Source organism: Delphinus delphis, chromosome 5 (assembly GCF_949987515.2).
Source record: "Delphinus delphis chromosome 5, mDelDel1.2, whole genome shotgun sequence".
Classification (NCBI taxonomy): Eukaryota; Metazoa; Chordata; class Mammalia; order Artiodactyla; family Delphinidae; genus Delphinus; species Delphinus delphis.
Genome location: NC_082687.1, coordinates 18,332,034 through 18,347,614, shown reverse-complemented (window position 1 = coordinate 18,347,614; position 15,581 = coordinate 18,332,034). Strand labels below are relative to the sequence as shown.

The window sequence follows — 15,581 nt, the reverse complement described above, 5'->3', positions numbered from 1 at the left end:
TACCTATTTGTCAGAGAGCTCTCAAGTATGAGAAATTCCAACAACTGGCTCTTAATCTTGGGTAAAGTGGTAAAATCAGAAATCAAAAGTTGCCCAAAAAATCATAGAAAAACATAGCTAGAGTTTTAAAATAGCTTTCCCATTGAAATTTTCAATATGCTTCTCACAATTAGGGAAAAATCATGCCTGCACCTTGAGACAGCTCTGAGTGGCTTTACTTTAATAACAGATGGTTATTTTGCTTCGACTTTACTAAAACAAACAAAGCAGTTGTTAGCAATCCTACCAACTGTTACAATCAAGGTGCTGCAAAGAGACAAACTATTGTAATGTCAAAACCAAATTCTGTGGTTAAGTTTTCTGTGTTGACCTGACTTTGTAGCCTGCCTTTTTGTGGGTGTTTTTGTATATTCATTGGGATGTGAACTTTAAGAATAATGTCCCAGGCTTCCCTGGTGGCGCAGTGGTTGAGAGTCCGCCTGCCGATGGGGACACGGGTTCGTGCCCTGGTCCGGGAAGATCCCACATGCCGCGGAGCGGCTGGGCCCGTGAGCCATGGCCGCTGAGCCTGCGCGTCCGGAGCCTGTGCTCCGCAACGGGAGAGGCCACAACAGTGAGAGGCCCGCATACTGGAAAAAAAAAAGAATAATGTCCCTACACCACCTACCATTCTTAATTAAAAGTAGAGGTTCTTGAGATGTCCAAGGAGAGGAATTGGGGTTTGAAACTATTTTGAGTCTGAGAAGGGATAGGTGGGAACTCTTGTTGAAATAGACAGTTCAGACACACTATACTGCAGTATCCACGACCTCATGAAAAGGAATTACCCAGAACTCAGATCAGTCCAAAAGGTTTGGAAACATTTCTATGTCTTCCCCTCACAATTAGTAAGTGGAAGCATGTGCAACACGGACCTCATGACAGGTGGGTTTTTTTTTTTTTTTTTTTTTTCCGGCTGTGCCGCTTGGCATGAGGGATGTTAGTTCTCCCACCAGGGATCGAACCTGTGCCCCCTGCATTGGGATCGCGGAGTCTTAACCACTGGACTGCCAGGGAAGTCCCTACGTGACCCATCTTGATGTTTAATTTAGCTGATGATCATCACCATAACAGAATAACAGAGATTTATTGGCTTGATTCCAGAAATGAAAGTGCTATAAAAGTATATGTGTCTGTACATGAAGAAACACAAGTTTTGCCATAGAAACACACAAAAATATATATGCACGTGTATATTCTTCTTTCTGTTTGTATCATGTTTACTTTCCTTCACAGATATGTAATGCTAATTACTGTGGCGCTAACTTAATGTTTTCTGTTTCCAAATAGACCTCAGTCCGATAAAGAGAGTGTGAAGCTTCTCACTGTTAAGACAATTTCTCATGAGTCTGGTAAGCTCCCAGATTGTCGATTAGATGAAAAATGGCTATTTCAAAATCTAACTTGGATTTTGTTCATGTGAACATAACCAAAAAGCATAACTTCTCTAGAAAAACTCAATCATTAACTCCCAAGAAATACAAAATTCTCCTATGAAGAAAAGATGAGCCCTAGAAATATCATTTTTGGTAAGATTATTAGACTCTCTGGCTTTTGGAGGTTGCGTGCAGATGTGTTCTAAAGAATGGGTGGTGACTAGAGGCATTTTCTATTCTGCAGTAGTGGCAGAAAAAACACTAAGTATGCCGCAGGGTTTTTTTTATAGTATTGCTGTTGTTTTGTTTCATTTTTGGTAATGGCTGTGTACAGTCAACCGGAACTAGGATTCATCAGTTAAAATGTATATCATATTTTATATCACTTCAAATACTTTAATTGAGCTTCTCAGTAAGGACAAAACACAATTTCCTACTGATAAAATTTACATTTCTTTTTTCTAGTTTCTTAGGTTTTGATTTTGTTTGGTCTGCAATCTAAAAAGATTTTCAAAATACAGCTATGATTTGTATGAATTATATTTGTATTGAAAGCAATGAAAAATGAGATGCTAGATAGTTTTTAAAAATTAAAAAAACACAGATTACATTTTTGTTTTGAGTAAACAAAATATTTAAAACATCAATATGACCAAAAAAATAAAAAGTATATAAATAAAAAGTAATTATGAGTTTTATGAAACAACCTATGTGGCTCTAATTTAAATATCAAGTTACATCAAGACATTTACTATATTCAGTCCCCCCAATTTTACCTATACAAAATACTCCCACAATACATATGTTATGTGAAGTGAGAGCTATCAGATGATAAACATTATAAATATGTTGCAAAAACGATTTTGTAAAACAAAAGGCTATAAATATAGTCCCAATTGAAGAGCAAGATATCAAAGGCTGAATAAGGTCCCCATTTCAGGTAGGAGATTCTAACTAGAACAAATTACAACAGATAAACAAAAGAGGTTGAAAAGCAAGGGCACCCAAAATCTGCAACGACATGGCCAAATCCCTCATGGGAGCCATTTTCTCTTAAGAGAGACTTTCATTCTCATATCTCTTACACATTTCTTTATTCCCACACTGTTCTCTTGAAGGTAACTATATGAATGAATGAAAGAGTAAAATTCCTCCACAGGATAATTGGAAACCACTCACCAGTTTCTCCTGGCTGTTTACCAGCCTTGACTAAGTAGCTGAGCCTATTCTACTTGGTCAAGGAAAACCTCCAGGCAAGGAGACTAAACGTGGACCAGTCCTGAGTAAGGTTATGAAGGACCCGGAGTGCGACTACACCATTTATCAAGAAAAGCTCTCAGAATCTGCCTGTGACTTGTGAGCAGCATGACAACCTGTAATTTCATGCACGCTCCTTTATCCCCTCGGGATTTAAACCGAACACTCGGCAGCTTCTGGGGGTCTCCAAGCTGTGGACCAGAAGCCTCCGTATAGGAGCCCTTGGCTCTCCTGGTGAGGAGGGGCCTGAGATCAGGACCACCTGCTCTGCTACCTGTGTCTACCAGGGAAATGACAAGTGACACCAGAATCGCGGCTTTCAGGAGGGGAAATCCACAGAGAAACCTTGTGTTTCTTGGTTGCTAATTTGCTTTCTGATTCTTCTTCAAGGCCCAAGGATAATTCTGTGTAAGCTACTATCTCCCACCGTCATACTAACTGCAATAATAAGTGGGTAGATCACGGTGGGATAGTTAAGAAGACCCTGAACTACCCAAAGTTCCTTTTCTTCATAAGTAGCTTTTCAGGTCATAGGTCTAAGGAGGAAATATTACTATGGAAATAATAAGATCTAGTCTCTGGTACTTTTATTTCTGCCAACCTCAAGTTAGGAAGCACACTTCTTTTAAGAAAATAATCTCTCAAAAGTCAACCTAGCTGATTATAGAAAATATTTGGTAATAGGGGAAAACTAAAACGGGTGACTCTGAGTTGATTTCAGTAGCCTAGAACTGATAATCTAAAACAATGCCCTCCAAATTCTCTTTGTACTACCACAGTTTTTATTAAAGTCTGTCCACCATTAACAGGATTTGATGGTTCCTGAAACACCTGCAAACAAATCTCTTTCTACCTTCTTTCAAAACTTATTCAAACATGCTTTCGTTATAAAATTATGCTCACCACACTCAATAGAAATTACATTATTATAATTATTTTCACTTAAATCTCTCTTCCCTAATAGTGACATCATTCTAAAATATAACTAGAATAGTCTGAAATGATTAGGTTTTATATAAGTTCACAGGTTTAGCCTAAATTTCCACTATCTCCTATATAAAAATTTTTAAATAGTTAAAAAATACAGAAAAAGAATTTGATAGAATATGTGACTATTCACCACTCAGAACTGATGATTGTTATATATTTCATATTATGTGCTACATGGCCTAAGGGACATAGTATTAATTAATGCACCAATGTGGGTAACAACATGAAATTTGAGATTCAATGGTCTTAAGAATTCATTGGATTGGTCAGTATGTCAATTTATAAACTCTGGTCTTATATCTCAAAATCAATTTTGCCATTTTAGAGGTCAATATATCATGTTTCCAAGGAAACAGAGCTCTGCAGCAACTCACCTTCAGGGGAATGCCAGTGGATGCTAAATTTTCTGGGTTTCTACAAGCCTCTATGTGTAATGGTTATTGTTCTGAGTATTTTCTCTGGATAAGACAGTTCCTTGCCTCAAGTCCTCCTCCTCTAATTGGCCATGGTGTTCATCCATCCACACTTCCTGCTTCTTCTAAATATGTTCTTTGTCAAGCAGGGTTCTTCCGTTGAAAATGTGGCCCATAATGTTTAAAATTTGATTATTTCAATTGGGAGCTTTCTTTAATGTAAAAGAGAAAGCCTACTAGGGTATACACAAGAACGTGCTTTCAGAAAAAAATGAGCACCAAACATAGCAGATCACGGAGTCCTTTATGAGAACATATAAGATGCCACTCAGGTTTAGTAAGAAGTCTTGCCAAGTTAAACATCCTCATGATTTACTACAAAATATACATGTGACATGATGCATTTTCAAGATGATTCCCACTTACACCACTCCTCAGAAAGTTAATGTACATTATCTCATTTTTAACATGTAAGGCTATACAAATATGAAGAAAATTGCCTAAATTAAGGAATACATGATTCCACAAAAGAAAGAAAATACTGTATCACTGAATTTAATTTCAAAGCATCACTTGGTTTTGAACTATTTGGAGGAAGAAAAAGCAGATCTGAATCCATTTATAATTTTCCTTTGCTTAGAAAACCCTGATAAGTTTTAATTACTTAAGATTAAGTTCCAACACTTTAGCACGTCTACAAGGCCTTTCATGATGTGCCAGATTGCACTTGCTCAAATTTTGAACCACTTAATAACATGTACTTCCCAGATGTCACTCATCTCCTATCCTCTGTGTTCCTCACTGAGCTCAAGCTCTTTTGAAGGGGGAGACAGCACCTTGGTCTCCTTTGTCACTCCCACCTCCCCTCCTACGCATTGTGGTAATTACATATTATTCATATATTATTAGTAAACTAATACTAATTAGTATATTATGGTAATTACTCATTAAATGTACAGTTACTTTTCTGTTTATTTATGTTTTACAAACGTTCATTAACAACTGGAAATGAACAACTGTAAAGATGAGGGAAAGATTCATAGATGTATAAAACCATACAGAGATTCGGCATGTTTTCACAGCCCCTCAATAGTTGTTGCGTCAGTCTCTGCATTTACACCAAGGCTTCCTTGACTGTCCCAACTGTACGTGGTCTTTCTCTCCTCTAACTGTTGATTGGCAAGTCAGCATGCACTACTGCCTTGAATATCTCTTCGTGGCTTAAACTGCCATTTTAATATCTGACCACGTTATGCATAATGGAGAATGGGGGAAAATGGTGACTAGAAAAGAATTTAAAATTACTTATGAGAGAAAACCTTGATATGATCAGTATTGGCATTTGGTGTATTTCTTTCCAGTTGTTTTTTTCTAGGTGTATATGTACTTTGTTTGCTTTTACCGTATATATCATTATTGTAACTGTTATTTGAATCATATGGTTATTGAATCTTTCCACACTTTCTATTCCCAGTTAGACAGACTTTTGGAGGTATTAAGAATTGAAGTTTTTCATATGAGTTGTTTTACATGACTCTGGCAGACAGTTGGGGTTCAATAAATGTTTCTTTTGTTTACTTCTTATTCCTGTACTTTATAGCCATGGATTCCAGGACATGCTGTGCTTTTTGTTAAATAAACAATAGTGAGCAAAGGGCTATAGCGGGTCAGGGGCTTGTGAGGGCTGTTGCTCTGAGCCTGACATTTTTTGAAGCAGAAGACTTAAGGATCTCTTGAAGGGGAGCCCTAGGTTTGTTCTTCTTAGGTCTCTGGTACTATTTACTATCGCCATGACAGTGCAGGTAACGGGTGACATCAATGGAGTCCCCAGAAGACTGGTTTCCTAGCTGGCAGATAAAAGCTGGAGCAAAACAATGACATTTGTTCTCAAAGCTGGACGCTTGGACCCATACTGCTTTTATATAATGTGACTGTTGTTGTTACTTGAATCTACATGAAAGACACAGGTAATGTGAAATGCTTTGAACACAAATCCAAGAGCAAGTAAAAATGCTTGGGGGCTTCCCTGGTGACGCAGTGGTTAAGAATCCGCCTGCCAATGCAGGGGACACGGGTTCGAGCCCTGGGCCGGGAAGATCCCACATGCCGCGGAGCAACTAAGCCCATGTGCCACAACTACTGAGCCCGCGCACCTAGAGCCCGTGCTCTGCAACAAGAGAAGCCACTGCAGTGAGAAGCCTGAGCACCACAATGAAGAGTAGCCCCTGCTCGCCGCAACTAGAGAAAGCCCCCGTGCAGCAACGAAGACCCAATGCAGCCAAAAATAAATTAAATAAATAAATTTAAAAAAAAATGCTTGGAGCCTCTCAGCTCCCCATCATCCTAAGTTAATATTTATCTTTATATTGATGATGGAATAACATGGTTATTTTGAGCAACGTTCCCTGTGCTGCTTTGTACGTCACCAAAGTATTCATGCTGGCCTATAAATTCATTTTCACAAAACTCTCACTCAATTATTTAAACAAAGGACCCTAGAATGTTTTCCTGATAAAATGGCATTTTAAATATATGATGCAGTTTTGCTCAGGCACAGCCAGCTTATGGAACAAGCAAAATTCAATAACTTATTCCCTAGGGCGCCTCTCTTGCTATCACCTCCCAACTCACACCCCCTATCTGCAGGGAGTGAGTTAGCATTGCTCCTCTAGGGTAAAAATAAACAATGGCCGAATAAAGCTCATAAATCTTGGTGAACAATTTCCAGGCAATACCAAGAGGTAAGTTGTGGCTCTAATGACGTTCTTGAAGGGAAATTGGACTTTCCTTGAAAAACAGAAAACAAGCCAAGAAACTTTTATTTTCATCGTTATTCACTCTCTGAGCTTATAGATCAAAGCATATCTTCTGCTTTTAGGTGAGCACTCTGCACAAGGAAAAACCAAGAACTGACAGCTTGATGAATCCTCTCCACACCTGGGCAATAAATATGTAAGTTCTCTAATTCCACTCACTGAGATACTCATTAATATCTGTTTTGTTAGCCTGCTGCAGCTCAGATTATTTTTAAAGACTTTTATAACCTGAAAAGTTAATAGCTTGTGTCAGTTAAACCATCATTTTCTATTTGTCTAAAAACAAACTCTAAGAACATTTGCCAGAGAAATAAATGTCTTGGGGGCTGAAGAAGATTCTTCCAGTTGCCCTGCCTACCTCAGGAATGATACCATTCCTCCTTTCTGCCTGTTCGTAATGTTTCCTCATAGATGTAGTTTGCCTCTGCCTGGGTCAGCATATATATACTTAACAGTGGCAGTTAGACAGGGTTCTATTGCTAAGGAAGATTTGCAGGACCCAAAATGACAGTAAAAAAAAAAAAAAAATAGTATATGACATAGGAGCTGCATTAAGGTAAGAATGCGCATCACAGCCAAAGGTTGGCTCAGGGAGAGGGGTCCAGAGATGCCAGGTGGGAGGTCCAATTGTCCTCTCTCAGTAAGAACCATACCCAGATGTACTTTCTCTCTGGAGCCAGGAACCATGGATGTGTGCACAAAGTACCTCAAACAAGGTGATCCAAAATGCACTCTCAGCTGGGGTCTCTTATACAGTAAGTCCCCTACATATGAACCTTCAAGTTGCGAACTTTCAAAGATGCGAACATGCATTCCATCAACGTCAGGCATGAGTGAAATTGCACTCTGTCTCCTATTGCTAACGACCCTTCAGCTCTACCATCTCCCACCTCCTCTCCCTCCTCCAGTCAGTAACTCTTCTTGCCTGTTGACTCGATGCCAGCCCCTGTATGCCAGCTGTTGTACTACTGTACTTTTCAAAGTACCATACTGTAAGAGTAAAAATGTTTCCTTCATTTTTTGTTTTTTTTTAATGTATTATTTGTGTGAAAAGTATTATAAACCTATGACAGTACAGTACTATACAGCTGATTGTGTTAGTTGGGTACCTAGGCTAACTTTGTTGGACTTACGAACAAATTGGACTTACGAACACACTCTTGGAACAGAACTCGTTAGTATATAGGGAACTTACAGTACCCAGATGGTCATGTAGGCACATTCTTGCTATATAACTATATGAACGACAGAGCCCTCCATGTGTCTCAATGAGACCAGATGCAAGGTGATCAATCTCATTACATTAATTGTTAATCAATGAATAATTGAAGCCTCTCAAAACTATGATTACAAGCAACTGCTATTCTGTGTGTTCCATTCTTTGACCAGGAGTCAGTGCAATGCAGGTACATGTCTTATTTCAGTAAAACAACTCAGCCCGATTTCAGGCCTGCTGGAATTAACCTTTCCAGTTTAGCATGGGACCGTCTTTTGCTTTTCTAGAATTAGGTAAGAAAAGTTTCTTTTGACTTATTTTTCACAAGCAGCATTGATTAAGTGCCCTCACAATTAGGGTTTGATCATTTTTAGAACCTGCAGAGAAATTTACCCTTTAGCAACTAATAGTAAAAAAGCAAAAGAACAGATAAATAGGTGTATGCCCAGAATTGGCCTAAACACAATGGTAGTCACTCTGGGTAGCGTCCGGGGGGAATATCATTGTTATGCCCACTACCTATGTCTACTTCCCAGCACAAAGACAGTGCTGTTATGGATACTCAGCCAGTGTTTATTGCATAAATGATGCCAGCCATGCTTCTCTGGCCAGGAGCAAGAGATGTAAACAAAGGAGTGTCATCCAGACATGCATCAGTGTCAGAATTTCATCCTTCTCTAGCCAGCAAGGGGTGGGTTAGGATGAGAGGAATCTGGGCCTTTGCCTATCCTTTTGCAATGCACTCTTTCAGATGCAAGATTCAAGAACCTGAGAAGTGTGAGAAATTTGTGGAGACGTGGTCCAGCCCTCTCTAGTATATGGCAAGCTTCCTTCCGTACAAGCTATGGTTTCTTTGCAATCCTGTGGCTAGTAAAAGGATGCCTTCCAGATTGTTAAAATGCTCAAATCTTAGTGACTAATTGTCCAGTTTGGAGGAAGAAGAAGTCTTCTGTTCAGTTGGGAAGAGAAAGAAAGAAGAGTCTCTATGCAGGAGACAGTCTCTATACAGAAGAAAAGGAAGAGTACTGACCCAAACAAGCTCAACAAAATGAATTATTATCCAACTCCCATTCCTTTCAATTTTTGTACTTGAAAAAATATTCCTAGCCTCTAATCTCATGTCTTTTGATCTGCAGAGGTAAATAGCTTCTGTTGCCTTTCTGAGTAATTGTGGAATTACATAACAATGTTCTGAAGAGTAAAGATGAAAGTAATGGGAAGAAACATATTTGAAATTGGTCAGTTCTATTGTCTATTTGTCTTACTCTTTTTCAATATATTTCTATTAGCAACCATTGTACTTTAAATGTAGTAACCGCTGAGTAATTGCTTCCTCCTAGAAATCAGATATCACCTAGAAATAAGATATCAACTCAGAAATTCAGGATAAATAGGAATGCATTTATCAGAGCTAGAAGTTGAGAAAAGAAATTGAGAAGTCTTTGGATTGGTATGCAACCGCAAACACTGATACGGACACATTCACTCATGTTAAAATTTTTCACCTCAGGATAAATTTCTAGATGTATTTAATGCCTGCTGCTTCGTATAACGATCATCTATTTTGTGCTGAATGTTATATTTAATGGAATTCCAAAATACCTTTAATCTATGACCCTTGCCCTCTCTGCAAAGCTTTGTCTAGTGAGAACATGAAATCGCACATAAGAAATAAGAAAATAGAGAAAGAAGTTAAAAAGCTATATGGGCATGATTGATACAACTCATCAATTCAATCTAGTTCTAAAATCTCTTAAGACTTTTATGTCAACAAGAGGAAGGTTGATAGGAGTTTCAAAAAATATTATCCTTCACTGCAGATTTATTGCTATATTTAGGGACCATAATTTATTTAGAATAAGAAAATGATTATTTTAGTTTAAGCTTTCCCTGTATAATTCATTTTCCTCCCAGCTACTAGCTGATACCTCCCTCAAAATGGCTGTTAGTGCAAAAGTAACTTGTGGTAAGTTTTGAAGGCCGCTGGAATCAAAGATTAGAGATACATTCGCTGTATGCACTTCTACACATATTTGTGCTCACTTGTAATGCAAATATGCTCTGTTATCTTCTTCTGAGATTAATTCTTTTATGACAAGAGATTAATTATTTTATGACAAAGTGACAAGGAATTGATTTGCTGTTACATAGGACTTCTGCTAAGGCCAGAATTTTTATGCCAAAATGCAGAGCAGGAAAGCACATCCTTTTCTTACTGATGCCAACAAATGGTCTGAACAATTTGGTTAATAACGAGTGTGAAGGGACATTAGCTAATAATATCTATATGGGGAAAATATATAAAAAAACTAAATGTAAAAAAAACTAGAAGAAAAATTTGTTAGGTTGTATTATGTGCCTGATTAAGAATTTTCAGACCAGGAAACAATATAACACAATGGAAATAATAGGAATTCTACTACATCATGACTTAAAATTTCCAAACATAAAAATTATCATAAAGAAAACTATAAATTATAAATCAGGAATATGTTTGTCATAAATATGAGACCAATTCATTAATATTTTAAATATACAAAGACAGTTATACAAATCATAAATTTTTTAAATGAGCAAAGGCCAGGAACAGGCAATTCACAGAGGAGGAAATAAAAATGGTAATGTAAAATTATAGAAGAGTTCCTGTACTATTACTAATCAAAAACGGAATTAAGACCAAAAAAATTATAACCTTCAATTACTTGAGTTTTTCTTTTCCTAATTTTTAAAAATCATACTGGTGAAGCAAATAGTATCATATGCTGCATTTGACAGTATAAATTGGATTAACTGGATTAATCTTTCCAAAGAGCAGTTTGGTAATATTCACTAAGAGACTTAAAATATTCACATTTGTCACCTAGTAACTTCACTTTTAGGAAATTTTCAAAAGGAAATTGTTTGAAATGTGATTAAAGATTAATATACAAAGAATGGTAGCAAACATTTAGAAACAGCATGTCCAGTGGTATGGAAATTTCAGATAAATTAGGTATGATCCAATCAATGACATTATACAACTAGCAAAAGTGATTATCAAGACAATTTTTAAATTGCATGTAGACATGTCCAAGATATATCTTATATGAGGGGAAAAACAATTTTAGAACTGAAAAGAAAGTCTTTTGATTGTTCTGAGAGCAATCCTGTGCTTTAGAAGGGAGGAGACCTACTGCCACCTGGCCGCTCCCTCTCCAGTAGGTCTCCTGTCCGTTCTGTTCCAAGCCACCTGCCAGTTTAAGAAGTGAGGGGAGTTTCAGATCAACGAAGAACCAAGGCGCAGCAAGACCAATAACTTGTATGAAAGTCTCATCCCACAGATCCTCAACAAAGTGGAATGTTACCCATTTCTATTTTTCTTGCAGATGCAATTCACTGTACTTCTGTAATTTTCTAAATGATATCCTTGATAATCTAAAAGCATCTTTGTGAACTTCCAGAAAAGCTTAACATGTTCTTCAATTATTTTTCTTACATTTTAAAATGAAGAATGAGGGCTAAAAAGAAAACATCACAAGTAAAGCAAGATTTATTTTCTGATCCTAGTCTATGGCCTTCAACAAATTTCTTTATAATGCTTTGCAGTAGGTTCCACATCTATAAAACCAGGATAGAATGACCTTTTCTCCTAGAACCATTGTGCTTCTTTGCTTATAAAGTGTTGTCAATATGATTAAAGAATCTATCATGGGGGCTTCCCTGGTGGCGCAGTGGTTGGGAGCCCGCCTGCCGATGCAGGGGACACGGGTTCGTGCCCCGGTCTGGGAAGATCCCACATGCCGCGGAGCGGCTGGGCCCGTGAGCCATGGCCGCTGAGCCTGCGCGTCCGGAGCCTGTGCTCCGCAACGGGAGAGACCACAGCAGTGAGAGGCCCGCGTACCAAAAAAAAAAAAGAAAGAAATGCCCTGCTTTACAGTCCTTTCCACAGACTAAGACTTGACCTGGATCCTGTGTCCACTCTCTGGTCTTCCAACTGTCCCGCAAGACACAGTAACCAGTGTCCGGCTCCCGCACTGCAAGGCAGCAATGCAACCATCCCTAGCAAAGGCCCTGCCTCACCGATCATGCCATGAGGGAGCAAGATGCAGGTCTCCACGCTGGTCCACTGCTCACCCTCACCCCCACCATATCATCCTCCTCCCAGACTCCAGCAAACCACCAGCACTGCCATCTGCAGCACGACAGCACCTACCCTGCCATGCCGGGCATGTGCCCCTTTCCCAATTAAAGCACAGAAGCTTCCATCTCCTGCTGTTTTGGGGCGCCAATACAGAAACTTCTTTCTGTACCGCAAACAAGAACACCCAAAGTAATAAACCAAAGCCCTGACTCTCCTTTCTGTGAAGGAGAAGTGCAGAGTTGCCTGTTCACTCTTCTCCCTGATAAGTACACGGAAGCAAAGCATGAAACTTGCCAATCAATTTCTTAATTACTCACATTGTTACCCCAAGCAACAGACCTCGAACGATGTCGCGTTAGTGATAGGGTGCGGTGAAGTGCTTTAATCAGAAGAGGAGTACGATGAGATTTGTGCTTGAGACACATCACTGAGTGTTCAGTGTGGAAGATTAATTCAACAGGAGTAAGACTGGAAGCGGAGAGGTCAGAGGGCTATTTCAGTATTCCCCGGGAAAAGAACAAGGGCTTCACCAGGTCTGCAGATACAGTAGGGATACAGAGGAAGAGGCAGAATAGAATAAAGAATTGTCTGGAAGGTGACATTCTCCAGAAGTAGGGATTGTGCAAATGTAGGCATTGGGGAAGAACTATTAGGGGTATAGATTATGCCCACACATCTAGCATGAGTGCCTGGATGGATCATGAAGGTAAGAGCAAAGATTGGAATTACGGAGCGAGAGGGAATAGGTTTGGGAGGCAGTCTAGTGGGTTTCCTTTCAGACTTGTTGAGGTTGAAGTGCTTATGAGACATTCCAGTGACTCTACTGGGTGGAAAAATTCAGCTGGTCGCTAATATTTCTTACCAAGAGATGGTGTCCCCCAGCATCTCTACGTCTTCACTTTCTTAGAATCTGACCATTTTTGTTTCCCCCTTTCCCACCCCACAGGCTTACTCTTCAGCTTCTGTGCTCCACGGTTAGAAAGGGAGAAAGCCCTGTGGATTCAATCCTGACCTCCAATCCTGCTCGCCAGTGTGCACCTGTCCCAATAAAGTGATGTCCAGATGACACGCAATAATCTAAGAGAATCGGAAACCATCCTGGGCCTTTCCTGTCCTTTAAGATGTGAAAAAACACATTACCACATTTTATAGGAACATTCCTAGGGGAGGGAATTTTAGGAGGGGCATCTGTGAGCAGGTAACCTGACAGCCCAGGCAGGTGCCTTCACTGATGAAATGACTGTCCCTTGAGTTTAAAGTTTTCAGAACTAACATTTCTTATCCACGGAGACTTTCCTACTTTCTCAGTGTTCTTTTATTACCTAACGTTTGTATTTATTGTTTTCTACTATGTTAATGCAGGGGAAATTTGCAAGTGTATTATTAAATATTGGGTCAAAATCCTGCCATGCCACTTTGTACATAAAGATATTTTATTCATACTTACATGTGTTACTTTTCATGAATAATTGCTGTACTCAACACACTAAAAATATGATAATATGACTGTGAAAATGGCAATGATATTGTCTTCCCATAATTATGAGTATTTTTGGATTGATTATTAGACTATGAGAACTCACTAATGAAAGGCATCTAATAAGTGAGAAAGGGACAAAGGATTCACGTATCAGACCCTGTTCAAGGGAAGTCAATTTACCATTTCTTTGGTCTTTCTCTTTGTAATTCACACTATGTGACAAGGATGTAAGGGCATTTATGACACTGTACTGCATTCATTATGAAGATAACAGGACTGTGATTTTTCATAATCGATTTGATTGACACTATCTCTGTGCATTTTTATTTTCTTTTAGAAATGTACTGATTTGTTCTAGCAATCATTCTTAAATCTCCAGTTTGTAGAAACCAACATTTCATAAATACATAATTGTGATATTATTTTTCAGTGTATCACTTTCCTAAAAATACCGTATGATTATAGCTGCCGCTCCATCAGGGTCAAATTCTTCTGTTGAAGGCTGAATGATAAACCTTGACCACTCCTTGGACACAAGGGATCAAGACATCATGATGGCTGAAGTTCTGTGGAAAGTTCTGGAACAAAAACGCTGCCAGGGGCAGCTCTTTAACTTTTATGATTGCCTAAGCTGATTTCGGTGCTAAATTATCCTAGTGATACAAGGACAATGTAGTAGAGACAGAGGGTACATTTAAAACTACCTTTTACAATTTATTTTGTTGCAGTGTATTTTAAAATGTTCAGCGTTGAGGATTATGTGAATAATCACTTTGGTTTTTGCTCCCTGATGTCTGCACGACTTCTAATCAAGGACCAAACAAGAATACTTATATTTTTTACTGGTGCCTCTTTATGTTTCTTTGAGAAGAAAAATGGGGAATAAAAAAGAAAAAGAACAACAATAGGGTATAGAAAAAGGCTAGGATCTCCAGTACCTACACTTTCCCTTGAGGGATGCTTTGCCCATGCTTAACTCTAACCTAGAAGTCTTTAAATGGGTGCAGCAGTGGCTAGAGCATGCCAACCATGGAGCATTTGTCTTCAAAAGAAAAATATTCCAACACCCCCAGAATGCTTTACAGAGCAAAAGCATTGTTACACAGAATGTAGTAAAGATACAAACTCTTCTGCAATTTAAATTACTACAAGTGATATGCTATTTTGACTTCTAGAAAAACCATTTTCTTGACCTTAATAAATATTGTTCGAAGGGAGTTTATAAGGATCAGGAAGAAGGAAAGCTTTTTAAACATAATGAAAGAATGAAATTCACTCTAGTTCAAGAATTATACATAAGGAATATGCTTTATACTTACAACTATAGCATTAAATCTTTAAAAAGTCAAAGTGATAAGAGGATTGAGATATTTGCAGAGATATTCATGGCATTTTGTAAAGTCAATCTCAAAGGTAATGTCTGCATTTTTATAAGTCAACTTGAATGTCTGTTGAAATAAGGCACTTGGTTTTCAAGCCAAAATTATCATTAATCAGATGTTTTTTTAATTATCTGATTTAGATGATTTACTTTTTTTTGAAGCCCTCCCACCCCACCCTCGCCCCTACTATTTTTATGCCTGATTTCTTATAAGTTTTTTATTCTGATATACAGTTCAAATGTCACTGCAGCCAAGGAAAAAATGTATTTAGATCAAAGGCAAACCTTTCTGTGTGTTTGTTCTGCATGACAATATGAATATAATTTAAGTCTATCAATAGTCAAAACATAAACAAGAGCTAATTAACTGTTGTCATCTAAGAATAAGCGGATGTTGTTGTCTGACACACTGGCTGTGATCAGTCAGCAGAGAAAGACTTCTAAATTCCCCTTGCTGAGCTGAAATATTCCCTTACATATCTGACAAATCTGT

The 15,581-nt window shown here is 38.4% G+C and overlaps 1 protein-coding gene across 2 annotated transcripts in view; it reads left to right on the top strand.

Annotated features, from left to right (window-relative positions):
• EMCN (endomucin) overlaps nt 1–15,188 on the top strand; it is an 89,889-nt gene extending 74,701 nt beyond the window's left edge. Inside the window, exons 10-12 of one of the 2 annotated variants that reach the window (XM_060012041.1) lie at nt 1,330–1,391; nt 6,954–7,027; nt 13,174–15,188. In XM_060012041.1, coding sequence (XP_059868024.1) covers nt 1,330–1,391; nt 6,954–6,988 — 97 coding nt within the window. In that variant the 3' untranslated portion in view covers nt 6,989–7,027; nt 13,174–15,188. Of the gene's footprint in view, nt 1–1,329; nt 1,392–6,953; nt 7,028–8,858; nt 9,323–13,173 lie in introns of those variants that run through there. The other variant, XM_060012042.1, reaches the window with a different exon arrangement.
• The last annotated feature ends 393 nt before the right edge of the window (nt 15,189–15,581 follow it).